A 26821-nucleotide genomic window follows, 5' to 3' on the forward strand; every position below is an offset into this window, starting at 1 on the left:
AATTAAATCTCCCTTGACCTTCTCTACTCCAAATCCTCGAGGGTTGTGATTAATTGCCCAATGAATATAGCCGAGCCATTTAGGTTGTGTCCCAATTTGTATGTGGTTGCGGTTAGACAGTAGCTAAGTAGTGGTAGAAATGAGTCCCATATTATGTAGACAGGTACATGAATTGGTTAGGGAACCATCTAATGACTAATTTTAAGTTGAGGTTGATTGTTTATTGGAGAATACGTGTCCTGCTGTCATCTCAAATGTAGAAAATAAACCCTCACCATACTGATCCATGCAGGCTAAGCCACTCGGTGAGATTTATTTACAGATGAAATTATATAAAGAGCTTGCGAAAGATCCCACAACATCATTTTGGGGGGGGGGGGGGGGGGGGGGGGGGGGGTTGCCATTGTCAAGTCCTATCCCTCATCACTAAAAATTAGATATATGATTTTCTTGTTGCTGTTTGTGGGAGCTTGCTGGATGCAAATTAGTTGCCATATTTCCTATATTACAACAGCGACTGTACGTCCATAAGGTACTCCATTTGGGATGTCAACAGGATGTGAAGGATGCTATAGAAATGCAAATCTTGCTTTCTCGCACACCTCTCCCTTTTACTAAGCTATTGAGTTTCTTGGGCTTGCAAACCCATCCACCACTTCCGTACCCTTGCCATCGAAGCCCGTTGTGTTGCCAGCAGTACAGGCAAAATCTCTTATCTTTCTTTCTTTGTATTTGGGTAATGTTTTCCCAGCGTTTTACTACCTTGGAAGTGAGAGGAGCGTGTTTATTTATTCTGAAGGTTTGAATCTGACTGTGTTGTAACTCTTTGAGATTGACACCAGTCCAGATGAATGACTTTGCCAAAGTACGGTGTTTACTTCACTGATACTGCCAGTGCAAGCATGGCGGTTAAGGCCAAGAAATCCAATTCTTAGACAAACATGCTTGCCCCAAACCATCAATTGACTTAGAATAACATGCTCTGGTAGGGAAGAATGCTCATGTACTCCGATACCAAGACCTGTTGCTGTGAAGTAATGACACTTGTTAATCTTGGCTGCCCAGGTTTGAAAGCAAGAGCTGTAAACAGATCCCTCCACACCCCTAAAGCAAATTCAACAAGCTGCCCTTGGCACCATGGTACTGATTTTCAGCACGTAGGATTCAAAATGGTAAAGTTTTAAAATCCTAAATCGTCCAGTTTGACCCCATTCTACCCACACATCAGAATTTAGAGTTTTATTTATGTAGCATCTTTTTTTTTTTATATAATTTTTATTGGAATTTTTTACAGAAAATATAAAACATAACGACAAACAATGAAATGCAACAAAATAACTCATAATAACTGTGACACCCCCAGACCGTATCGGCGCATGTATCACATCCCCCCACCCCCCCCAACCCTAATGAACAACAAAAGAACTTAAAAAATATTAAAATTAAATAAACAAACATAGTCATTGTCGGCCCCCCCCCCTTTTCCCTCCCCTTTTCCCTCCCCTTTTCCCTCCCCGGGTTGCTGCTGCTGCTGTCCCCGTACCCTATCGTTGAGCTAGAAAGTCGAGAAAAGGCTCCCACCGCCTAAAGAACCCTTGTACCGACCCTCTCAGGGCGAATTTGACCTTCTCTAGCTTAATGAAACCCGCCATGTCATTGATCCAGGTCTCCACGCTTGGGGGCCTCGCATCCTTCCATTGTAGCAAGATCCTTCGCCGGGCTACTAGGGACGCAAAGGCCAGCACACCGGCCTCTTTCGCCTCCTGCACTCCCGGCTCCACCCCAACCCCAAAAATCGCGAGTCCCCATCCTGGCTTGACCCTGGATCCCACCACCCTCGACACCGTCCTCGCCACCCCCTTCCAGAACTCCTCCAGTGCCGGGCATGCCCAGAACATATGGGCATGGTTCGCTGGACTCCCCGAGCACCTGACACACCTGTCCTCACCCCCAAAGAACCTACTCATCCTCGTCCCAGTCATGTGGGCCCGGTGCAGCACCTTGAATTGGATGAGGCTAAGCCGCGCACACGAGGAGGAAGAATTAACCCTCTCCAGGGCATCAGCCCATGTCCCGTCTTCGATCTGTTCCCCCAGTTCCCCCTCCCACTTCGTTTTCAGCTCCTCTACTGATGCCTCCTCCGCCTCCTGCATAACCTTGTAGATATCAGATATCTTCCCCTCTCCGACCCAGACCCCCGAAAGCACCCTGTCGCTCACCCCCCTCGCGGGAAGCGAAGGGAATCCCTCCACCTGCCGCCTAGCAAATGCCTTTACCTGCAGATACCTGAACATGTTCCCCGGGGGGAGCCCAAATTTCTCCTCCAACTCCCCCAGGCTCGCAAACCTCCCATCAATAAACAGGTCCCTCAGCTGTCTGATGCCCGCTCTGTGCCAACCCTGAAATCCCCCATCAATGTATTTATGTAGCATCTTTGACAACCACGGCATGTCCAAAAGTGTTTTGCAGTCAAATGAAGTAATCTTGTACTTTAGTCATGCAAGAAACTGGGCAACCAATTTCTACAAAGCAAGCTCCCACAGGCAGCAGCGAGATGGAGGACCAGATCACCGGTTTGTTGTGATGCTGATTCGTGTGTTGAAGGTCAACCAGGACACCAGACAGAATGCCCCAGCTCTGCTTCAATATAGTGCAGTGGGAATCCGGTTAGCCCAGGTGACACGGTGGTTTATAGTCCTATCCGATCAATGTCCCCCATCAACAGCTTGGCTCTCGCTCAGTTCCATGATGGGTGCATCAGTCTCTGGCGTGTGATTTGGGCCCACAACCTACTGACCTACTGGGGGGCCTCACGGTAGCATGGTGGTTAGCGTCAATGCTTCACAGCTCCAGGGTCCCAGGTTCGATTCCCGGCAGGGTCACTGTCTGTGTGGAGTCTGCACGTCCTCCCCGTGTGTGCGTGGGTTTCCTCCGGGTGCTCCGGTTTCCTCCCACAGTCCAAAGATGTGCGGGTTAGGTGGATTGGCCATGCTAAATTGCCCATAGTGTAAGGTTAATGGGGGGATTGTTGGGTTACGGGTATACGGGTTACGTGGGTTTAAGTAGGGTGATCATTGCTCGGCACAACATCGAGGGCCGAAGGGCCTGTTCTGTGCTGTACTGTTCTATGTTCTATGACACCTGAGCTGGGAGTGCTAACCATCCTGAGCCACAGACCAGCATCTACGCACAGCGACTGCATCAGCAATTTACTCTCTGGATTTTCATTATTTTTAATACAGAAATTGTAGCGACCACAGGCATTCAGCCCAACCAGTTTGGATCCTGTCACCTGGTTTCCAATATCCTAAATGTATTGCTCGAAACCCCAATTTCTTTCAATTAGACCAAGAAATCAAAACGGATAACGGTATTTTCTTTCCCTGGGTCGAGACAATTGACCTTCTCTACAAGTTAGACAAGAAAAGCTCCAGATCTTATTGCACACTTCCCACCAAAGGCCATCACTGATTAAAATGTTATTATGACATCCTTCAGCTGTAAGGTTGTATCCTGACGGATAAAACTCAAAAATAACCAAATTTCTGTATATTTAGCTGCAGCACAAATCTGCAAGCTAAAGGACCTAAACGCTCCCCATGCAATCACAGGCGGTGTAACACCTGCCCAAAGCTCCAAACACTCCTTCCAGATGAAGCAGCAATTTGCAGGTATTACTTTAGTCGCTGCTCACACCGTGGTCTCCAATGCTCTGGGGAGACCAAATGCAGAATGGGTGACTACTCTACAGGACACCAGCTATATAAATACTGTGGCTACAGCAGCAGGTCAGAGGCTGGGAATTCTGTGGTGAGTAACTCTCCTCCTGACCCCCCCCCCCCCCCCCCCCCCCCCCCCAAAAAAAAGCCTGTCCACCATCTACAAGGCACGAGTCAGGAGTGTGATGGCATACTCTCCACTTGCCTGAATGAGTGCAGCAACACTCAAGAAACTCAACAGGGCAAAGCAGCTCGCGTGACTGACATCTCATCCAAATAAAGTTTACCCCCTCCACCACTGACGTACAATAGCAGCTGTGTGTACCATCTGCAAGATGCACTGAAGCAACTTTCCCAAGGCTCCTTCGATAGCACCTACCAAATCCATGAGCACTACTATCTAGAAGGACAAGGACAGCATGGGAACATCATCACCTGCAAGCTCCCCTCCAAGTCACTCATCATCCTGGCTTGGAAGCATACCGACTTCACTGTCACGGGGACAGAATTCTGGAACTTCCTCTCTAACAGCACAGTGGATGTAGGTACACCACAGGGACTGCAGCACTTCAAGAATGCAGCTCACCACCACCTTAAGGGCAATTAGGAATGGGCAATTAATGCTGGGCTAGCTGGGGACACCCACATCCTGTGAATAAATACATTGATGTCCAACTCATTCATAATTTGGATCTCTATTTGATCTCCCCTCAGCTGTTTTTATTCACTGAGGGGAAAAAGCCCTTGACTTGGAAAATAAAAACCTTTTTTATTCTACTGTTGGTGGCTCAGGATCTGCAATTGTACCACACTCGGGTGCTACTGTCTGATCCTCATCCAATCCAGTGGTCCCCTGCGTTTTAATTTGTCTTGTCTTTGTCTTGTTGCCAGGTGCTATTGCTTCTTTCTCTGCGGGGCACGTCAAGTTGCAGTGGTCGCTGTGGGCAGAGCTGGTGATTTTTCTCATCACGGCGCTACAGGCTGGACTTCTCTTCCTCATGAACACCACCACCAACATCTGGGTCTGCTATGTTGGCTTCGTCCTGTTCCGGAGCAGCCACCAACTCCTGGTTCCCATAGCAATGTGAGCATTACTCGTGACTCTCCTCCCACAATGTGTTGGCTGAAAGGGGAGGAGGAAAATTGGATTGGTGAGAGAGGAGCAGCGAAGCGTGCAGCCGGGATGATTGTCGTGGACTAACTGGGGTGCAGAGAGGTTAAGCCACGCAACCTTTCTTTGCCGTAGCACAGTGGTTAGCACAGTACCAGGGTCCCAGGTTCAATCCCTGGCTTGGGTCACTGTCTGTGCGGACTCTACACGTTCTCCCCGTGTCTGTGTGGGTTTCCTCCGGGTGCTCCAGTTTCCTCCCACAAGTCCCGAAAGACTTGCTTGTTTGGTGAATTGGACATTCTGAATTCTCCCTTTTGTGTATCTGAACAGGTGCCGGAGTGTGGCGACTAGGGGCTTTTCACAGTAATTTCATTGCAGTGTTAATGTAAGCCTACTTGTAGTAATAATAATCAAGTTTATTATTAAATGGGAGGTTTAAAGAGACAATTTACAGGGAGCAGGTAAGTGTAAAAATTCAGGGAATGGGGGTCCGTTGGATAGAGTAGGGATGGGCCAGAAGAGGGTCAGTTTGGGAGGGAGTACATTTCTGGGAGGAGCAACTGGGGTCAGTCTGACAGGAGGGAAGGAGAGAGAGAGTGGAAATCCATCTGCGATGGGGGGAGTGGGGTCAGACTGGGAGGGAGCGGGGGGGGGGAGAGTGGCCTCAGTCTAGGTGGGAGGGAGCAGGATCTGTCTGGGCGGGAGGGGATTGTGTTCTGGGGGAAGGTCAGGAGGTAACACAGGAGGTTGTGGGGTCTGTCTTGAGGGAGGCGTCAGGTCAGTCTGGAAGGCTGTGGAGTGTGTCCAGACGGGAAGTGGGGTCAGGCTGTGAGGCTGTGGGATCTGTCCAGATGGGAAATGGGGGGTCGGGCTGTGGGGTCTGTCCATACGGGAGGTGGGGTCAGGTTGTGAGGCTGTGGGGTTTGCCCAGACGGGAGGTGGGGTCAATCTGTGAAAGAGGAGGGTGAGTCCAGGAGGGATGGAGACTGTTGGACCAGGAGTGGGTGGGGGTTGAGTTGGATTGGGCGGGCTGGGGGAGATGGTCGGTGGTTCAGGTCAGTCCAGGTTGCGGTGGAGTGTCTGGTCCCGTCTGCTGTGGTGGGTTTCTCTGCGGACGGGGGGTGGCCTGTGTGAGGCTGGATCTGGAACTTTAAATATTGGCTCTGGATTTCAAACTGATTTTTTTATTTTTCAGTCAACTCTTTCAGAGTAGCTATCCGGGTTAAACTGGCAGAACAACCGCAGTTAGCAATTTAAAACACTTGTCGTTTGGTTCTGGCCCAGTGTAGTTACCCAGGGGAAGTTGTTACGCCTGGTTAATTACCGGGTAAACCTTTACGTGGGAACTCTCGAGAGGGATTCCTTGGAGTACGCCCTGAATGTAGCGCTGGGGAACCAGGAAGTTATGAGCCAATGAGAATCCAGCCAGAAAGGCAGATATTAGATCAGGGCTGATGAACAATTGTTTCATCAAAAAGATAAGTTGAAGAAAGCTGATAGGAGTTTTGATTGATTGAAATGTTCAAAATCATGAGGGGTCAGACAGAGGTGATAGGGAGAAACGGTTCCCTCTCATAAAAGGATCGAGAAGGAGAGGACACAGATTTAAAGTGATTGCCAAAAGCGACATGAGAAAATTATTTTCCATGCAGCGAGTGGTCAGGGTTTGGAATGTGGTTGCCTGAGAGTGTGCTCGAGACGGGTTCAATCGAGATTTCAAAAGGAAATTCGGGGGTGGCATGGAGGTGCAGTGGCTAGCACTGTTGCCTCATGGCGCCGAGGGTTGAACCCGAGTCAGTGTCTGTGGGGAGTTTGCAGATTGTCCTCCATGCCTGCGTGGGTTTCGCCCCACAACCCAAAGGTTTGCAGGGTAGGTGGATTGGCCACGCTAAATTGCCCCTCAATTGGGATTTTTTTTTAAATTTGAAAAACAAAGGGAATTAGACTGTTATCTGAAAAGGAAGAATATGCAGGGTTAGGGGAGAAGGTGGGAGAATGGCACCAGGGAAATTGCTTAACCGGAGAGCTGGTGCAGACACAATGGGCTGAATGGCCTATATTGTGACTCCTGAGTGGGAATCTGGTGGGAGAATTAAAATGACAGGTGAGTGGAAGCTGGAGATCCTGCTTGCAGACGAAAGGAGATGTTCTGCAAGGCGATCGTGCCCCCACCTCCCCCACCAGTCCACAACCAATGTCCCCGAAGTGCTGATCAAATTTTATGTGAATGATTTGCTACACGTGAGGGATATCCTGTCCACGAGTGCGTTTCTCCTGACTGCATGTCTACTGTCATTAGTTTTCAGATCGCAACCTCATTGACCAAGGAGCTCTGCGCCCTGGTGTTTGGTATCAACACCTTTTTAGCCACCATCTTGAAAACCATCATCACCCTGATCATTGCCGACAAACGGGGTCTGGGACTGCATGTGAACAGCCAGGTAACTGGAAGATTAACAGTCTGCTGAGCTCCCCCTCTGTAGTGCACTGGGCCGGGAGTAAAGGGCAGTGGGGAGTGAGACGTTGTAAATGACAAGTTAGGCCTCGGCGTGAATACGGTGTACAATTCTGGGCACCTCACATTAGGAAGGATGCTAGAGCCTGGGAGAGGCTGCAGAGCAGATTTCTTAGAATGGCACCGAGGGTAAAGGGCTTCAATTAATGCGGAGAGGACTGGAGAAGCTGAGAAATGATGGGATGGACAAAAAAAATGAGGAGAATCTTTCCCTCAGGGGGTCATTAATCTGTGGCGATTTATTCTCCAAAATCCAAAAAGCAGTGGAGGTCGAGTCATTGAATTTATTCAAAGATAAGTTGGACAATTTCGTGGTTGGCAAGGGGCCGAGGGGTTGGGGGGGGGGGGGAGGGGGGGGGGGGGGAGGGGGGGGGGGAGGGGGGGGGGGGGGGGGGGGGGGAGGGGGGGGGGGGGGAGGGAGGGGGGGGGGGGGAGGGGGGGGGGGGGGGGGGGAGGGGGGGGGGGGAGGGGGGGGGGGGGGGGAGGGGGGGGGGGGAGGGGAGGGGGGGGGAGGGGGGGGGGGGGAGGGGGGGGGGGGGAGGGGGGGGGGGGGGGGAGGGGGGGGGGGGGGGGAGGAGGGGGGGGGGGGGGAGGGGGGGGGGGGGGGGAGGGGGGAGGGGGGGGGGGGGGGAGGGGGGGGGGGGGGAGGGGCGGGGGGGAGGGGGGGAGGGGGGGGAGGGGGGGGAGGGGGGGGGGGGGGAGGGGGGGAGGGGGGGGGGGGGGGGGGAGGGGGGGGGAGGGGGGGGGGGGGGGGGATCTTAGTGAGTGGCGGAGTGGGCTTGAAGGAGCAGTTCCTGTAAATTAGGATTGTTCTCCTTCGAGCAGAGAAGGTTTAGGGAAGATTTAATTCCCTTCAAATTCACGAGGGATTTTTGATAGGATAAATAAGGGGAAGTTGTTTGCACCAGCAGGAGAAACATCAGAGGGGCACAGGTTGAAGATAACTGGATAAAAGCAGCAGGAGAAAGATTTTTTTTTAGCACCGTGAGCTGTTCTGATTTGGAATGCGAGGCCTGAAAAGGTTGATTCAACGATTATTATTCAAACGGGGCTTGAGTAAACACTTGAAAGGGAAACGTTCTCCAAGCCATTGGGCAAAGAGCAGGCAAGTGGGACTAATTGGCCCCACCAAGGAGCTGGTATAGGCCCTGTGTGGGCTAGATGGCCCCATTGTGGGCTGTGGGATTCTATAAAGGTCCCCTCTGCAGTGCACTGGAATTCTGGGTAATCTGGTATTCCCAGGGCCCTGTCCGCAGGGCCCTGTCTGTCCTGACTGCTGCACACTGTGATTGCCTCTCTTTTCGGATGAGCCGTTCAATCCAGGCCCCACCTGCTTCCTCGGGATGGGGGGGGGGGGGAAACGGGCTGTAAGAAATGGCACGGGTACTAAGTTGGAGAAGTACCAGGGTTCCAGGGGAATCTCTCCCAGGTCCCAGGGCCTATAGCCATCTCTCGGTCAACCCTGGGAGAGACGGATCACCTGGCCTTTTATCGCATTGCTGCTTGTGGAGTCCTGCTGTGTAAAAATTAGCCGCACTCTTTGAGAGCAACTGCACCTCAAACAAGCACTTCATCAGCTGCAAGGAGGTCATGAAGTGCACTCTGTAGTTATTTATAAACCTAATGTGGAAATTCTTTCTATCTCTTGGTCTCACATTGAGGTTTTGGCAGCGACGCAGGAGGGGAAGAGATTTGAGTCAAATGTAAATAAACATTTTTGCTGCCCTGTGCTGTGGGGGAGGGAGGAGCCAAACCGAGGTCAGGCACAGAGAACATCTGGTCACGTGCTGTTGGATGTGCTTGACTGCCAGCCCTAAATTCCTGTATTTAATGAGTGAGGAGCCCCACGCTCCCTGGGTTGGTGGTTTGCTGGAAGATTCAGTCTCATCCTCACAGTCCGCGATGAGAGGGCTGACAATCAGCAGCTAAGGCCGAATGAGATCCGGTGAATCATAAAGGATCTGGGTGAACCATACACTGAGAGTTGTGTGTTCATTGTGGCATAGAAGTAGGCCAATCGACCCATCGGGCTCATTCTCTCTCTCTCTCTCTCTCTCTGGACACCAAAACTGTCAGTCCCATTCCCCATGGCTCTAAGTTTATTTCTCCCCAGTCCCCAACCTATTTTCATTTGAACTCCTTCATTGTCTCCTCTTCCACCACCCTCATGGACATGAAGTTCCAGGTGATTGCCACTTGCTGGGTAAGAAAAATAAAGTTCCTCCTCCCATCCCCCTCCCCGGTATCTCTCTCCAAAAACCTTAAATCTGTGACAACCCGGGTCCTTGTGCCGTCAGCCAATGGGAACAGCTTTCCTTTGCCAAAGTCAATCATAATCTTGTCTACCTCCATTAAATCTCTCCTCAATATCCTTCGCTCCCAAGGTGAACAACTCCAGCTTCTCCAACCCGAACCTTGTAACTAAAATCCCTGGAACCATTCTGGTAAATCTCCCTCCGCACCCTCCCATTCTTCCTAAAATGTGGTGACCAGACTGAGCAGCATATTCTAATTGGGACCTAACCAGCGCTTCATTTAAGGTTCAGCAATTTTGTACTCGTGCCTGTATTTATGAAGTCGGAGATCTCATACACTTGGCTTACTGCTTTGTCAATGTGTCCTATAAGCTTCAAAGATTGATGCACATGAACCCCCAGGTCTCCCTCCAAGCGAAAGTCCTGATATCCTAATGTTGGCACTTCCTTGGTGTAAACCCTTTCCCATGATTCTCTCGGCACTGGCCATCCCCAATCCCAGGCCTATAAAGTAGCTATTCTTATGTCGAGATGAGCCAGCAACTTGCATTAACAAAGCACGGGGCCTCACGGTAGCATGGTGGTTAGCATCAATGCTTCACAGCTCCAGGGTCCCAGGTTCGATTCCCGGCTGGGTCACTGTCTGTGTGGAGTCTGCACGTCCTCCCCGTGTGTGCGTGGGTTTCCTCCGGGTGCTCCGGTTTCCTCCCACAGTCCAAAGATGTGCGGGTTAGGTGGATTGGCCATGCTAAATTGCCCGTAGTGTAAGGTTAATGGGGGGATTGTTGGGTTATGGGTATACGGGTTACGTGGGTTTAAGTGGGGTGATCATTGTTCGGCACAACATCGAGGGCCGAAGGGCCTGTTCTGTGCTGTACTGTTCTATGTTCTATGTTCTAAAGCACCATTAAGATCCCAAAGAACTGTGCACACTGGTATTCAGTATGAACCGATTGCTGGCCACCATTTTAAGAAGCCATTATCACCCTGATTGGTGCTGGCAGATGTGTGATCAATGAGATATGTACAAGACTTCCGGTGGCGGCCATGGAGGAGTAGGGTGCACATGTGATAGCTCCCGCCTGGAACGGACTTTTGGACCTTTTTCCCCCGGTATTTTCCGGATTTTATGGGATAAATCGGTGAAGAGTGAGGCAGTGAGAAGAAATCCCCTTCCGGTGTATGGAGAATTGGACCAGAAGTGGCCGTGTGAGACGACAAAGTCCTATAAGGGAGATGCAAGCAGAGCTGGTAACACGGGACAGCATGGCGGAGGGCAAGGGCCGCGGAGAGACGGCACAGTGATTGACGGAGCAGCTGGTGAAGTTTTTCGAGGATTGCTTCGCCAAGCTGAAGAAGGATACGCTGGACCCGACAAAGGCTTTGATTGATCAAGTGGTTCAGAATCAGGAAACCCATGGGAGAGCGATCCAGGAGGTCGAACAAAAGTTGTCCGAGCACGAGGAGTATATAACCGTGCTGGAAAGCAAGGTGGGGATGATGAACGACCACCAGAAAAGAATGCAGGAGAAGCTGGAGAACCTGGAGAATAGGTCCAGGAGGCAGAATGTCAGAATTATTGGCCTCCCTGAAGGCAGTGAGGGATCGGATGCAAGGGCCTATGTGACGGACATGCTGGAGAAGTTAATCATGGCTAATATAGCCATGATTAGGAAATGGGTATTGGGGGAGGGGTCGGCATGGGAGCGGATGGAGGCAGCATCATGTAAAGACACCAGTCTGGGAGCATTGGTAACGGCACATCTTCCGTTCTCGCAGGCCCGATACTCCACAAGCCCGATGGTGGTGGCGGCTCTGAGGATGGGGGGGGGGCAGTGGAGGAGATATAAGAGAGTGGCGGGAACATCGATTTGGACCCCGATTTATAACAACCACAGATTTGTACTGGGTAGGCTGGATGGTGGGTTCCGGAGAGGGCAGGATTTAGAAGGAAGGGGGATCTATTTATAGATGGGAGCTTTCCCAGCTTGAAATCTTTGGAGGATAAATTTAAATTGCCAGCAGGGAATGGGTTTAGATATTTGCAGGTGCGAGACCTCCTGAGAATCCAGGTGCCGGCCTTTCCGCTGCTGCCGCCACGGGGGATACAGGATAGAGTAGTTTCCAGTACCTGGGTGGGAGAGGGGAAGATATCGGATCTTTACCAGGAGCTTTCAGAGGCGGAGGAAACCCCAGTGGAGGAGCTTAAGGGCAAGTGGGAGGACGAGCTAGGAGGAGAGATAGAGACGGGTCTATGGGTGGATGCCCTAAGCAGGGTTAATACCTCCTCACCATGCGCCAGGCTTGGCCTGATACAGTTTAAGGTAGTCCACCGGGCTCACATGACAGTGGCTCGGATGAGCAAGTTTTTTGGGGTAGAGGATAGGAGGATAGGTGTGCGAGGTGTGCGGGAAGCCCAGCAGATCATGTCCACATGTTTTGGGCATGCCCGAAGCTTAGAGGGTTTTGGCGGGGTTTTGCGAAGGCAATGTCCACGGTGCTAAAAACACGGGTGGTGCCGAGTCCAGAGGTAGCGATCTTTGGAGTGTCGGAAGATCCGGGAGTTCAAGGGGCGATAAGAGGCCAACGTCTTGGCCTTTGCCTCCCTGGTAGCCCGGAGACAGATCTTGTTAATGTGGAGGGACTCGAAGCCCCCAAGTGTAGAGACCTGGGTTAGTGACATGGCTGGGTCTCACAGTCTCGAGAAAATAAACTTTGCCTTACATAGAACATAGAACAGAGAACAGTACAGCACAGAACAGGCCCTTCGGCCCTCAATGTTGTGCCGAGCCATGATCACCCCACTCAAACCCACGTATCCACCCTATACCCGTAACCCAACAACCCCCCCCCCCCTTAACCTTACTTTTATTAGGACACTACGGGCAATTTAGCATGGCCAATCCACCTAACCCGCACATCTTTGGACTGTGGGAGGAAACCGGAGCACCCGGAGGAAACCCACGCACACAGTGGGAGGACGTGCAGACTCCACACAGACAGTGACCCAGCCGGGAATCGAACCTGGGACCCTGGAGCTGTGAAGCATTTATGCTAACCACCATGCTACCCTGCTGCCCCTTAAGAGGGTCAATGTTCGGGTTCTCCCGGAGGTGGCAGCCTTTCGTCGTCGACTTTCTCAGGGAAAATTAAAAATGTCAGCAGATAAGACCATAAGATCATAAGACATAGGAGTGGAAGTAAGGCCATTCGGCCCATCGAGTCCACTCCGCCATTCAATCATGGCTGATGGGCATTTCAACTCCACCTACCAGCATTCTCCCCGTAGCCCTTAATTCCTTGCGACATCAAGAATTTATCTATCTCTGCCTTGAAGCCATTTAGCGTCCCGGCCTCCACTGCACTCCGCGGCAATGAATTCCACAGGCCCACCACTCTCTGGCTGAAGAAATGTCTCCGCATTTCTGTTCTGAATTTACCCCCTCTAATTCTAAGGCTGTGCCCACGGGTCCTCGTCTCCTCGCCTAACGGAAACAGTTTCTTTGCGTCCATCCTTCCTAAGCCATGTATTATCTTGTAAGTTTCTATTAGATCTCCCCTTAACCTTCTAAACTCCAATGAATACAATCCCAGGATCCTCAGCCGTTCCTCATATGTTAGACCCGCCATTCCAGGGATCATTCGTGTGAATCTCCGCTGGACACGCTCCAGTGCCAGTATGTCCTTCCTGAGATGTGGGGCCCAAAACTGGCCACAGTACTGGGCACAGATGCAGTATTCCAAGGCGGGGTGGGGGGGGGGGGGGGGACTGTTGCTGTGTGGTTGAGGTGTGTGAAGATTGGGCTGGGGGGGGGAAATGTTTATTTTACCATGTTGACGTCATTGTCTTTGTTACTGTTAGAAAAATTTTCAAAGACTTTAATAAAATATTATTTTTCTAAAAAAACCGAGATGTGTAAGACTAAAGTTCTCTCGAGCTCCCCTCCTACTTGACCCAAGGACAAGATGGATGTTGTCATGAGGTATCCACCAGAGACTTTATAAACCACTTGCTAAGTCTCCGCTGGTGTATTGGGTCTGATTCTGCGCATCAGACTTTGGGGAGAAGGTAATGCAGATTTTTTTGGGGGCGTCCGGCCGACAGCGACCAGTATTGCCTGCTCCAGGCCAGCCCATGGTATTAAGTCCCTCTCAGCGAATGGACGCAGGGGTCATAGTGTGACAGGGCAAGGGTGAGAAAATGCGTTGAAGTCATTAGTAACCCCCCCCCCCCCCACCTCTACTGCCCCAGCTGATCTTCCCAGCAATGAATGTGGCTTGAAGATTTCTCGTGGGCCTCTGTTGTTGCATGGGGTCGAAAATGCCAGGCTTGATCGAGCTTGGGCTTGGCTGAGTTAATCGCAAGGGTAAACACACTTAAGTGCTAATACAGCTGGCTGTCTCCATGATTAAATAATAAAATGAACAAATACTTAATTTGTTTGCCCAAGCTATAATCCTGCAGCTGAAAGTCGCTCACATGTTTCCATTGAACAGTTATGAATGCCCTCTCACATTGCTGTAAATATCTCCCTTTAGGCCGGGCATTGATGTTGCTCATCACATTAATGGCTTTAAAAGGAGAATCATTTGAGCACAAAAGCAAAGAAGTTATTCTAAACACTTAGAAATGGCCAGTTTTGCCCCAGCTGGAGTATTGTGTCAAGCTCTTTGGCACGGTAGGAAGGATGCCAAGGTCCTGGAGAGGGTGCGGAGGAGATTTATAGATGAGGGACTTCAGTCATGTGGTGGGACTGGCGAAGGTGTGATTATTCTCCTCGGAGCAGAGAGCTTGAACTGAGGCGTTTAAAATGATCAGGACTTTTGATGGAGTAAATAAGGAGGAGCAGTTTTTGCTGGCAGGAGGATTGGTAACCAGGTGGACACAGATTGAAGATCATCGGCAAAAGAGCCAGAGCGGGGAGATGAGCAGAATGTTTTTTACTCAGCGAGGTGTTATCCACTGCCTGAAAGAGTTGTTTGTAACTTTCAAAAGGGAATAGTTATTGCCTTGAGACAGGGGGACTAATTGGATAGCTTCCACATTGGAAGAGCCGACACAGACTCGATGGACCAAATGGACTTCTGTGTCATGTGATGCCCACATTTTAAGCAGGGGTGGGGGCCGACAGGGTTGGGAAGGTGCAGGGGGAGATCCAGTCATCTTCTCGACTCCCACCAATCAAATCTGGGGCAGGAAGGATCAAGAAGAATCAATTGATGACCTGTGACTACGTGGCCAGTTAAGGTCTTCAACCCACCACCGCAGGTATTCAACCCAATGGGAAATAAATCTCCAGAGAACCCTGGTTCATATCCCACCATGGTATTGGATTCAATAAAAATCTGGAATTAAAAAGTCTAATGATGACTTTTAAATACAACTATAGTTTATAAATACAACTATTGTTGTAAGAATCCGTCTGGTTCACTAAAATCCCTTTTAGGGAAGGAAATCTGCCATCATTTCCGGGTCTGGCCTACATGTGACTCCAGATACACAGCAATGTGGTTGACTCTTAAATGCCCTTTGAAACGGACGAGCAAATCATCAGTTCACGGTAAATTAGGGATAGAATCCCTGCAATGCAGAAGGAGGCCATTCAGCACTTCAAGTCTGCACCGATCCTCTGAAAGAGCACCCGAACCAGGCTTCGGCCCTATCCTTGCAACCTCATAACCCCACCTAACCTGCACAACCCTGAACACCTAAGGGGAAATTTAGCATGGCTAAACCACTTAACCAGCACATCTTTGGACTGTGGGAGGAAACCGGAGCACCCGGAGGAAACCCACGCAGACACTGGGAGAACGTGCAGACTCCGCACAGTCACCCAAGGTCAGAATGGAACCCGGGTCCCTGTCGCTGTGAGGCAGCAGTGCTAACCACTGTGCCACCCGGATCGCAATAAATGCTGTCCAATAAAAGAAAGGACTTCTCAGCCTTTTGGGTGAGATCAAGCTCTTGTCAGCATGGGGTGCATTTGAATGAAGATGCTGTATCGGGGTGTTTCTTGGCGGCTGAAGCACCGAGAGTAATCCCGCTATTCACTGGCACTTTGCTGGGTTTTTTTTTACTTTGGGGAGTTTCTTGCGCAACCATCCAGCACTGACAAGATGAGCTTACCAGTAGGACTGGTTCCTCTCAGATTGAGGCGTCATTTTGGAAGACTGCCCGATATCTAGGGCCCTCCCGTCTGCCCTGACATTTCCACCATGGCACCTGGGCACCTTGGTGCTGCCTGGTGAGGGCCATCATGCCTGGTTCACGTTTGTGTGAACCAGTACTGAACGGCGCTAGGTTGAGGCCTCGCAGGCACAGCTGTTGAATTCTGGGCGCCGGGTGTATCCGGTTAAGCATATTGAGATGAGCCTAATAGTTTATTTAAATATGCATTTCTGGATGTTGGCCAGCAACATTGTGCCGGGCCTCACTGAGGTATCTCTTGCTAGGTGAGCCTAGGGAACAAGCTCTTTCAGAGGGCCGGTGCAAACTCAATGGGCCGAATGGCCTCCTTCTGCACTGTATATTCTATGAAATTGTTAAAGCCTTCCCCTTCATTTAAGAGCATTGTGCAGGTTAAGATTGACGAGAAGGTCTAAACCAGCAGGACAAATCGTGTTGTTATTTTTAAATATTGTCTTCTCGACAACACAGGAAAACCGAACAACCCCCTCATTATAGTAGCCGCATTAGTATGTACACTTAAAACTGACAGGAAGCTGAATTAGCCCCTGTTACCAGTGGTTTAGCGCGGTCTTGAACACACAGGACATTACATAATTCTGATATTCATTATAGTAACCACATTTCAACCTCTTCATGGAGCAGGAATGGAACTTTGAGAGATGCCAAAGCCGCAGTGTTGGAATGAACTGCCAAACAGAGTATTGCAGAGCTTCACGTTTTCCAACCAGGGGTCTGCTTTGAGCTGATAAACAGTGTATTAATGACAGCTGTCAGGCCGTCCTTGCTGTGTGGATTTTGATTTTGCAGCAAGCCACAAAATGCAAAAACAATTTTTTCTTTAAAAAAAAAACTGTTTTAAATTAATTACTATTGAGCTGAAAGCAGAGCCTGCTTGGTAGCATTACAGTGCAGGAGCGGGTATGACTGGCAGACCTTTCCAACTCTCGCGGCTGCTGGCTCCTTGTTCATCCCTGTGGATAGCCTGCGCACCCCCCTGCATTACCCCAAGCAGGTGGTTTAATAAGATCTGCATTTCTATAGCACTTCAGGATGTCTCAAAGCGCTTTCTCACCGAAGTGTTTTTTTTATGTAGTATAGCCCCTGGAGCAGTGTGGAGAAGTGACAGTCAGTTACTGCACAGCAAGCTCTCACATACAGTACTGTGATAATGACCAGACAATCCGTTTTTGTGATTGTTAATTGAGTGATAAGTATTGGTTCAGGGTGGAACTCCCCTGCCTTCATCTCCCACCCTTTATACTGCCAGGGGATCATTTAAACTGACATGAAGGCCTTGATTTGACTGCATCTCATAGTGCAGCACTCTCTCTCCATACCCCATTGGGAGCGTCGGATAGATCATCTTTTGGGAGCGGGGCTTGAACTCTCAATCTTGGCCTCAGCTAGGCGGATGCTGTCCACCTAGCTACGACTGGCACACGCGGGCTGCCCCCGAACTCGAGATTTAGTATCCAAGTCTCCTTGTCTATTATATGATTGGGGGGGGGGGGGGGGGGGGGGGGGGTGGATCGCTAAATCTTCCCGTCTAACGGGCACAAGGTTTGCCACTGGGTTGGCAACTCACCCTTTCAAAGTAGGACGAGAGGACACTGAGGGAAATGATTAAGGCTAACTGGTATTAATTATATGATGTAGTGGAAATTTCACTCATGGTTTTGGCTATGATTCTGCCTGATTTTCCACGAGACCTGTTTATAATCAAGCATAGGCCAGTTAGTTCCTACAATTCAGGCCGCATGTTTCTGCTTGACTTTGCTCAATTTACCATTGTCGTCAATCACTAACTCTTCACTCTCTTTACCTCCCACCCCATTGTCCTGGCTGCAGTTCTACTTCTACATTGGCTACTTCACCCTGCTGGCAGCCACTTACCTGGGGAGAGGACTGTACGTCTTCATTAGGCACCAGCAGGAGCAGAAGGCCCGAGGGACACAGAAGGAGGAGGAGGCCACCTGCTCGGCAACGGAGGGGGATAGGACTGACGGTCAAGCATACACGGATTGCTCGAAGGCGTGAGGTGGAAATGGGCGTCAGCGGGGTGGGTTAGGGTGAGGTGAGGGGAGGGGGTTGGTGGGGGAGGGGAAGGGAGGTGTCTCTCGTGCCTTAAGACCAGAGTGAGAATGTTTTGGGATTTAATTTAAAATGGGAAGCGTGGAAGCTCCTGTTTGCGATTGGGCGAACGATTCGTCACATTTTAACAAGCCGATCACTAATGGACGCTTCCAAAGTCAAGAGATATACCATGACAACAAAGATTGAGATGTGGTTGGGAAATACGCAGTGTTGGATCACTAATGTGATTTCACCGCCAACCTGAAGACCTAGGAATTGGGGATGGGATGTAGGGTCTACACTGCCACCTACTTGTCTATAATGTAATATGTCAATCATTTCAAAATTTATGCACTTTAACTTGGAAAAAAGGATGGTTCATCCTTGTATTGAACTCAATATCCCCAGCATGCCTTCTCAATGCAAGCTCCTCTGCATGATAACTTGATCACCATTGGCTTTACAGAGCGATGCATGCATCCTGGATGGCAGCCGATTTTGCTCTAAGCACAAGTGATCACAAAGACACAGACCATCAGGCACAAGTAAGGACACAAAATCTGCCATATCCATAACACACTTCACTGAGGTGCACAGAACAGACATCAAGAGAGTTCATTCCATAAGGGATCTGGTAAAAATGGCCATAGACCAATTTTCCAAGCCTGTTTTCCTGCCATAATTATAATGGAGAGGGAAGCACATTTAAAATAGAACAATATTATTAATGAAAAGAGAGACACATGCTATTCATCTTCATTTTCCACTCATAAGGAAAGACAAAAGAATGCCAAATTTCAAAGGGAGCAACAATTTACGCTGCATGAATAAAGGGTACTGATTAGTTGGCAAATTGACTCTGATTAGTTGAGGTGCTGCAATGGAGAATGCACTGGGGAAAAATTGTCCCCAACACTTCAAGAAAGGCACATGCCTGGGCATCTTCCTTTTGGCTGCAGAATATGTTTAACCTCTAGTAAACATAAGTGAACCCGACTCATAATCTTATAATGGGCTGTCAGTGTAATTCTTAGTACAGTTGGGATTATTCAACAAATGCTATCCAATAGTGGGTGGAATCATGTCTAACATTCAACATTATATTCTGGGTTTTGCGAGCACGGGCTGGCTGAGTCCGATCAGTTCTCTGCCTCTTGAGAACAGCTGATGGGTATGTGTGGTTCAGCGCAATCCACCCATCTTTGGGATGAATGGCTTCTGTAAACGACATCACCCCGAGTCGATTTGCTAGCTAATCACCACCCTTCATGTAGTATAGATTGTCGCTCCCTTTGAAATTTGGTGTTCTTTCATCTGTCTTGATGAGTGCAAGACAAAAAGCTTTGACAGGATGTCTTTTTTTTTGTTAGCAATATTCAAGTTCTAGATTACCAAGCAACTAACTCTAACTCTATTAATGCTCACCCATTAACTAGCTCCATTTGCATGACTGGTAAGGGAGGAGATCAAATTGATTGATTGTAACTTGGTCATATTGTAGTGGTTTATCGACTTATCGACTAACAATAATAGTGTTTAAAAAAAATTTTTCAATGCATATTTTATGGACAGTATTGAAGGCTTGATGCCAGAGGGTGGGTTCCTGGTTAGCAATGATTAGAATGCCTCACGATCATGACACCACTTTTAAATTAAGATATTTGATGCTTCTCTTCCAACAATTTTGATTGAACAGCTCTTCTGCAGCCTGGTCAGGGAGCCATCATTGTGAATTAGGAATCAAACACAGGACTGCCAAGTTTGAGGGAATGTTAGGAATAACAGGGGAGTGGAAATAGGGGATTATTTTGAAGAGCAAGGAGCTTCAAGACATGTGAATATTTTTTTCGCGAACTCAAACCAGATTGCATCATCTGGCTCCAGAGCATCTTTCTTGCGTCTCCGAGGTCACATTGACCTGTGCCTAGCCTTGCAGTAATCATGCACTCCACGGCCATACAGGCACAACCTTTTTCTCCTAAGATGTGGCTGAGTCTTGGGGCCCAGTTGGTGATATCTTTAAAAAAAAGCTCTTGTCACCAGGGCACATGGCTGCCAACTCTCATTGGACATAATCGGAACGTTCCATCACATGACCTCCCACAGCCAACTGTCCTACCTGGTTGAGTTGCCTGTTCCTCGCCTCCCCCATATTTCTAATATTTCAACAACTATTAAATATAATAAATTGTTTTTGTTTTAAAACACAATTTTGTTCCCATATTTTCTCCCCCCCCCCCCACTACTTGTGACATTGTCTAAACAATTAGCCTTCAATTGCTGGAGAGCTCGGAGCAAATCCTGAAGGGTTGGCAACCCCTCCAGCCCACAGATGGCAGTTTAAACTCTCAATTCCATGAATACAGAGTCGTAGCCAGGTGCTGGTTTCCCCCCAAATTTAGAAGGAATTATTTAAACTTGTTTAACGAGGCCCCATTTCTCACGCGCTCTTTACCAAGAAATGGGTTGAATTACGGATAACTGAGCTAACTTCAACATGCTCTGTAGTAACCAATTCAAAAATGCTTTCAGTTCATGATACTTTTTAACCATTCTGTTTGTTTTATGTAAATCATGTCAACCATGTTCTATAATATTGCTACTTAACTGATCAGCATACATTGTACCCAGATTTGTTGCAAGTCCAGCCGAGTTGGACATTAGAGGCGAGCAAGGTGCCAATACTCACTCTGGCAGATGCCAAGGCTGATTATTGGTGGTCAGAGGAATGTCCAGGCTGCATGTTAAACCGGAACGATTGCAATCTCAAGAAGGACCATAGAGGTAGCTTTTTAAACCAGCTCCAGTCTTTATTGAGGCTTCATAGCGTTACCAGCTCCAATTGGGCTTTCCTTAGAGGCTTCATCACTTCATGGAGGGACAAGGTGGTGTAGTTGAAATGTTACTGGATGAATAATCCAGATGCCTTGGGGGGGGGGGGGGGGGGGGGATTTGGATTCACATCTCACCATCATCACGGATGAATCTTAATTCATTGAATTAAAAAGAAAAATCTGGAATATTTAGCTGGTCCCCTAAATGATAGTTTCATGGTCACCATTATTTTGTTATTTAAAAACCCATCTGGTTCACTAATGTCCTTCAGCAAAGGAAATCTGAGGTCCTTACCTGGTCTGGCCTACATGTGACTCCAGACCCACAGCAGTGTGGTTGACTCTTAAGTGCCCTCCTGAAATGGCCGAGCAAACCACTTGGGGCAATTAGGGATGGGCAACAAATGCTGGCCTTGTCAGCGACATCCACATCCTGCCATTGAATGCATTTTTAAAAACGCTTACCTGGCCGCCAATCAAAATTCCCACCTCCAACTCTAACTAAAATATTCGAAATTTGGCAGCAAGGTGGCGCAGTGGTTAGCACTGCTGCCTCACGGTACCGAGGTCCCAGGTTCGATCCTGGCTCTGGGTCACTGTCCGTGTGGAGTTTGCACATTCTCCCCGTGTTTGCGTGGGTTTCACCCCCACAACCCAAAGATGTGCAGGCTAGGTGGATTGGCCATGATAAATTGCCCCTTAATTGGAAAAAATGAATTGGATACTCTAAATTTATAAAAAGAAAAAAAAATATTCAAAATCATTGAAAGAAAAACCATTTTTTATATTGTCGCTATTATTTTTCTTAGCTTAGTTTGCTCGCAATGATTAATCTTTAATTACAGGACACCCCAAGACAGATCCCGAAGGGTTGGGAGCCCCCCACTTACAGAATGCAAAGCCTCAACCCCACTGAACAGCCTTCCTTTGCTCAATATGCCAGTGAACCAGTGAAATGATTCCTTCCTTCTTCAAATTTATTTTTTGGTTGTGCGTTGCCTCCTTCATGCAAACATTTAATGGCGTCCTACCAAGGCCCTAATATACAGGTTGCAGGACTGAGAGATTATTTTCAGTGTTTATTTAGAAATGATACATAAAAAAATAATATATATATTTGAATGAAATGTGTACAGTTTTAGTTTTAATATTTAGCACGGCTGGAGGTACTGAAGTTGTGCTTAGCTACAATTTAATGACTAGATTTAACTTTTGGAGAGTTGGAATTCTTTCTAATTGTGGCATGATGGTGCAAAGTGAAGGAAGCACACTCAGGTTAGAATGCTGTGCACAATTTTGGCCTCCATATTACCAAAAGGATAGATTCAGAGGAGAAGGTGCAAATACCAGAATTGAGAGAGTATAGCTATCAGGAAAGACAAGACTGGGGTTCTTTACCCTCAAAAGGAGAAAGCCGAGAGAGTTCTTTAAAAATATATATATTTTTGAAGCAATTTGATTAGGTAGACAGAGTAAAGGTATTTCTCGCTTGGTCCCTGGGTTGACCTATGATGAGAAGGTGAACAAATTGGGTTTATATTCCCTGGAGTTTAGAAGAACGAGAGGTTCTTGAAACATACAAGATTCTGAGGGGGTTTGATAGGGTAGGTAGGGTGGGTGCTGAGAGATTGTTCCCACTGCTTGGGGAATCTAAAACACAGGGAACACCGTCTCGGGATAAGGAGTAAGATGAGGAGAAATGTCTTCACACAAAGGGTTGTGAATCTTTGGAATTCTCCACCCCACAGAGTTGTGGATGCCCCATCGTTGAATATATTTAAGGCTGGGATAGACAGTTTTGGTCTCTCGGGGAATTAAGGGATATGGTGAGCGGGCAGGAAATTGGAATTGTCAACCGCAATTGTATCGAATGGAGGCACAAGCTCGAGGGGCTGTGTGGCCTACTCCTGTTCCTAATTCCTGTGCTCCCCCTAGTGGGGCTGGGGTCCAAAGCAGGAATCATAAATAGGCATTAGTTGCCAATATAAGCTCTAATTTTTTTAAACTATTTCCTTTGGTGGTGGGATGGGATGGGGAGTGGCCAGGCAGTGGTGCAAGCTTTTAAAGTGAAAGTTAGGGGATTGGGAAACAATGCTGGAAAACAGACTTCATAGAAAGGAAAGTGAACATTTAAAAGACTGACCATCCCACCCCCCCCCCCCCCCACCCCACAAAAAGCAGAGGAGTCAATTGAAAATTTCAAAACTGAGATTGATAGATTTTGTTGGAAGGGTATTAAGGATTACAGAACAGAAGCACTTAGGATGAAGTTGAGATACCGATCGGCCACAATCGACGGTGGAACAGCCTCCATATTAGGCACCTCCCTATCGGTTCAAGACCTCTACTCGCTACTGTGACTATTTGTGGCAATATCCTGGGAGGGATTAGCAAAATTTAAAAAAGGAAATACAATGTCACAAACTGATTGCTTTATTTAAAGCTGCGGCTTATAGCAGGAAACATCGAGTCTGTTTTTGTATTGGGTACACAGAATAGAGCAGTGTTGGGGTTGAGTTTTATTTTGGACTGAGGTTGGCGTGTGGGAGTGAGTGGATTATTGGGCTGTGTCCTGCTGAGGTCTGAAGTTTCTCCGTGGGCGTTTGAGGTCGATGGCATCACTGCTCAGGATGCGCATCACTTTCCAAACCACCGCCTCCTAACATGTGTTCTATTTATGCCACAGGCACGTGTTATAAACAGCGAGCCCTGGTGCCAAGAGGGTGGTACCGGCGAACATCTGGTTTGCTTTAGGTTGTCGCCCAGAATCACTTGTCTTCAAACCTCCCCCACTTCTAATGCTGGCTTCCATCATTGCTAATCCTGGGTAGTTGGAATTGGAGTGACATGTTGTGCTCGAGCCAACATCAAGAGCCATGGCGCAAGGGACTGCACTTGAGCTTGCTCAGCCAGAGAGGGTTGTTGGTTCAAGTCCCACTTCAGCACCAAGTCTCTGCCCAGTGCAGTACTGAGGGGCCTCTGCACAGCCATTTAACTGAGGTCCTGTCAGGTGGCGGAGAGCAAATTGCACTTCTATAGCACCTTTTGTGACCTCAGGGTGTTCCCCCAAAGTGCTTTGTACCCAATGCGGTACTTCCAGAAGTATGGTCACTGCTGTTTGTGCACAGCAAGCTCCCACAAGTACCAATGTTACAAGGACCACATAATCTTGTTTTTAGTGGTGTTGGAAAAAAAGTTATTGAGGGATAAATATTGGCCCCAGGACACCGGGGAGAACTCACCTCTTCTTTGCAAAGGTGTCATGGAATTCTTTGTCACCCACTGAGGTGGCAGACAGGGTGAAAATCATCTGTGAGGCCTCTGAGAGGGTAGCACACCCTCAGTGTGGCACTGGGGCATCGGCCTCATTTTCTTTGCACGTCAGATTTGAACTCACAGCCTTTGATTCAGAGAGATAAGGGTGTAATCCACTGAGCCGCAACTGATACACTACTGAACAAGGGGTGGAAAGATCCCATATGTGACACTACCTGAGAAGCCAAGCAAACTCCCCCAAGGGTCCTGACCCAATACTTAAACCCAGCTGACATCACCAAAATGGGACATTGCTGCCTACATTGCAAGAGTGGTACAAGTTTTTAAAAAAAAACTCCTTGACCAGAAAGTGTTATTTGGGCATCCTACATTTGGGAGAAAGTTCTGTCTCAACTTGAGTCTCTTTTTGTAATGAGGGGCTGAATTATGGATCCATCTGTCTTAAAGCAGCACCTGTCCATCCCTCTCACTGCTCAGACCCCATCGCTGTCTTACACAGGAGGGGGGGAAATCCCCTCATGGCTGCCCCATGTCCATCCAGAGACTGGCATAAAGGGGCAGGAAAATCCTGCAAATAGTATCCAGTCATGTCTACTTTTCAACGGTGAGAGAGCTTGCAATTAAATAATGCTTTTCAAAACCTTGGGCCATCCCAAACTGCTTTACAACCATTGAAGTAGCTTTCTCGAATGAGCAATGTAGGAATTAATGCAGCCACCTTGTGCACAGCAAGTCCCCACGGACAGCAATGTGATAATGGGATGACCTGTTTGAATGATGTTGGTTGAGGAATTATATATAGGTCGGCACACCAAGGAGAATTTTCCTTACAACCAACCGGGGGGGGGGGGGGGGGGGGGGTGCAGGGCAGAAGAGAGCCAGCGTGTCGGCTTAACATCTCCCCTGGCATTGCAGCACCTCCAACCATCCGCCTCGACTGTGTGTCGAGAGCGGTACTTGAATCCATAATCTTCTAACTCTAAGGCATTAAGAGACACTTGTCGACATCTACACATTTTAGGTGTCCCCTCCCCAGTCACCACTCCCTCCCAGTTTGATACTATAACCATTCAGAGCCATTGGCCGTTTTGGACATCACAATATATAAGCTGATATTGTACATCTTTCTACATCATTATGGTGAAGTGGATGCAAATAAGGGGGAGCTGGATACGCAGATAACAGGAACGGGAGGATGGGGTGAGATGGATTTGTGCAGGAAGAGGCTCAGGTGGAACATAGAACTGGTGTAGACCAGTGGGCTGAATGGCCTGTTTCTGTTCAGTACATTCTAAGTAATGTACATAATTTTTCAATACTTGAGTCGCAGCAACTGTGCTGTTCCCAAGTTCTTCAAGTTGCCCTGGGTCTCCTCTGCGTTGGAGATCCATTTTCTGATTAAGTGAATAATGTATTTAGTTGAACAGAAGAGCAAACTGGTTTGCAAATCGCCTTGGCTGGATTCTCCAGATTTAGTGCTCTGGGGCGGCATTCTCCCCTACCCGGCGTGACGGAGGGTCCCGGAGTAGGGGAGTGGCGCCAACCACTCAGGGGTTGCGCCTCACCAAAGGTGGGGAATTCTCCCCACTTTTGGGGGCTAGCCCCGCGCCGGAGCGGTTGCCACCAGAAGACCGGCGCAAAAAACCGGCGCCCCCGGAAGCGGGGCTGGCCGAAAGGCTTTCGCCGGTCGGCGCATGCGCCGGCAGTGACGTCAGCGGCAGCTGGCCACTGACGTCACTGCCGGCGCATGCGCGATGTGGGGTTCTCTTCCACTTCCGCCATGGCGGTGGCCGCGGAAGAAAATGGAGCAGCCAGGGCACTGGCCCGGACTCTGAGGGGGAGGGCCCCGATTGCGGGCCAGGCCACCGTGGGGGTACCCCCCGGGGTTCGATCGCCCCCCGCCCCCCCCAGGACCCCGGGGGCCTGCTCGCGCCGCTGAGCCCGCCGTTCCAGAGGCGGCGGGAGAGGCCTCCCAGCGGCGGGACTTCGGCCCATCCGGGCCGGAGAATCGCCGCAGGGGCCTCTCTGATCGGAGTGGCGAGATTCCTGCCCCCGCCACTTCCCGGGTGGCGGAGAATCTCTGCCACGGCGGGGGCGGGATTTTAGGCGCCCCCAGAGAGGGTCGGAGAATTTCGCCCCTGCTGTGAAATTATGCCACATGCCATAGACTGACCTGCAGTGAATGAGTAGTGATGCGAAAGCTAGTATTTGAAACAAACCTGTTAGACTCTAACCTGGTGTTGTAAGACTGTGCTCACCCCAGTCCAATGCCGGCATCTCCACATCATTGCTACCCTCTTTAAGCAATTATACTCTCACTTCAGATGGTCACTAGCCCAGTGCCCGTTCTGTTGGATGGTCAGTGGCACAGTGCCCATTCTGTTCCTTAGTGGATAATATGAATCTATGACAGTCAATCTATAGCATGTTATGGTGACGTGATGCTCATTCTACATTGGCAGTGTCTCAATCACCTTTCCATTATGCACAGTGACTGATCGGCTCACCATGTACCTCGATTATGTATTAAACAGCCAGCACCTAGACATTATCCCTTTTCTGTATATCCTGGTACTGTAGCTTAACAGTTTAATATGTATCTTAAAGCTTGGTTTTATAACTTAGAAAAACAGAAGTGCAATTACTTTATACAGTATTTTGTAAATAAATCTCTTTGCCTTTTGTATGATGAATCTGTAATCTTTGAAGTTAAATATATGTTATGGGATTTACTGGAAATTTGGAGGTGATTTTGGATCAGACTACCCAGTGTCAGGCTAACAATCCAATCCTCCTTGTACCGATGCAGAACAATGTTGGAATTTGCTTTCACAACTCTAGCCAAGGG

The 26821-nt window shown here is 48.8% G+C and overlaps 1 protein-coding gene across 3 annotated transcripts in view; it reads left to right on the forward strand.

The window, feature by feature from the left end:
* slc19a1 (solute carrier family 19 member 1) overlaps positions 1-24663 on the forward strand; it is a 67843-nt gene extending 43180 nt beyond the window's left edge. For all 3 annotated transcript variants that reach the window (XM_038787675.1, XM_038787679.1, XM_038787668.1), the window contains exons 4-6: positions 4611-4803; positions 7130-7271; positions 17639-24663. In XM_038787675.1, the coding sequence (XP_038643603.1) occupies positions 4611-4803; positions 7130-7271; positions 17639-17827 (524 nt within the window). In that variant the 3' untranslated portion in view covers positions 17828-24663. The remainder of the gene's footprint in view (positions 1-4610; positions 4804-7129; positions 7272-17638) is intronic.
* Positions 24664-26821: the final 2158 nt, after the last annotated feature.

Source organism: Scyliorhinus canicula, chromosome 2 (genome assembly GCF_902713615.1).
Source record: "Scyliorhinus canicula chromosome 2, sScyCan1.1, whole genome shotgun sequence".
NCBI classification, from domain to species: Eukaryota; Metazoa; Chordata; class Chondrichthyes; order Carcharhiniformes; family Scyliorhinidae; genus Scyliorhinus; species Scyliorhinus canicula.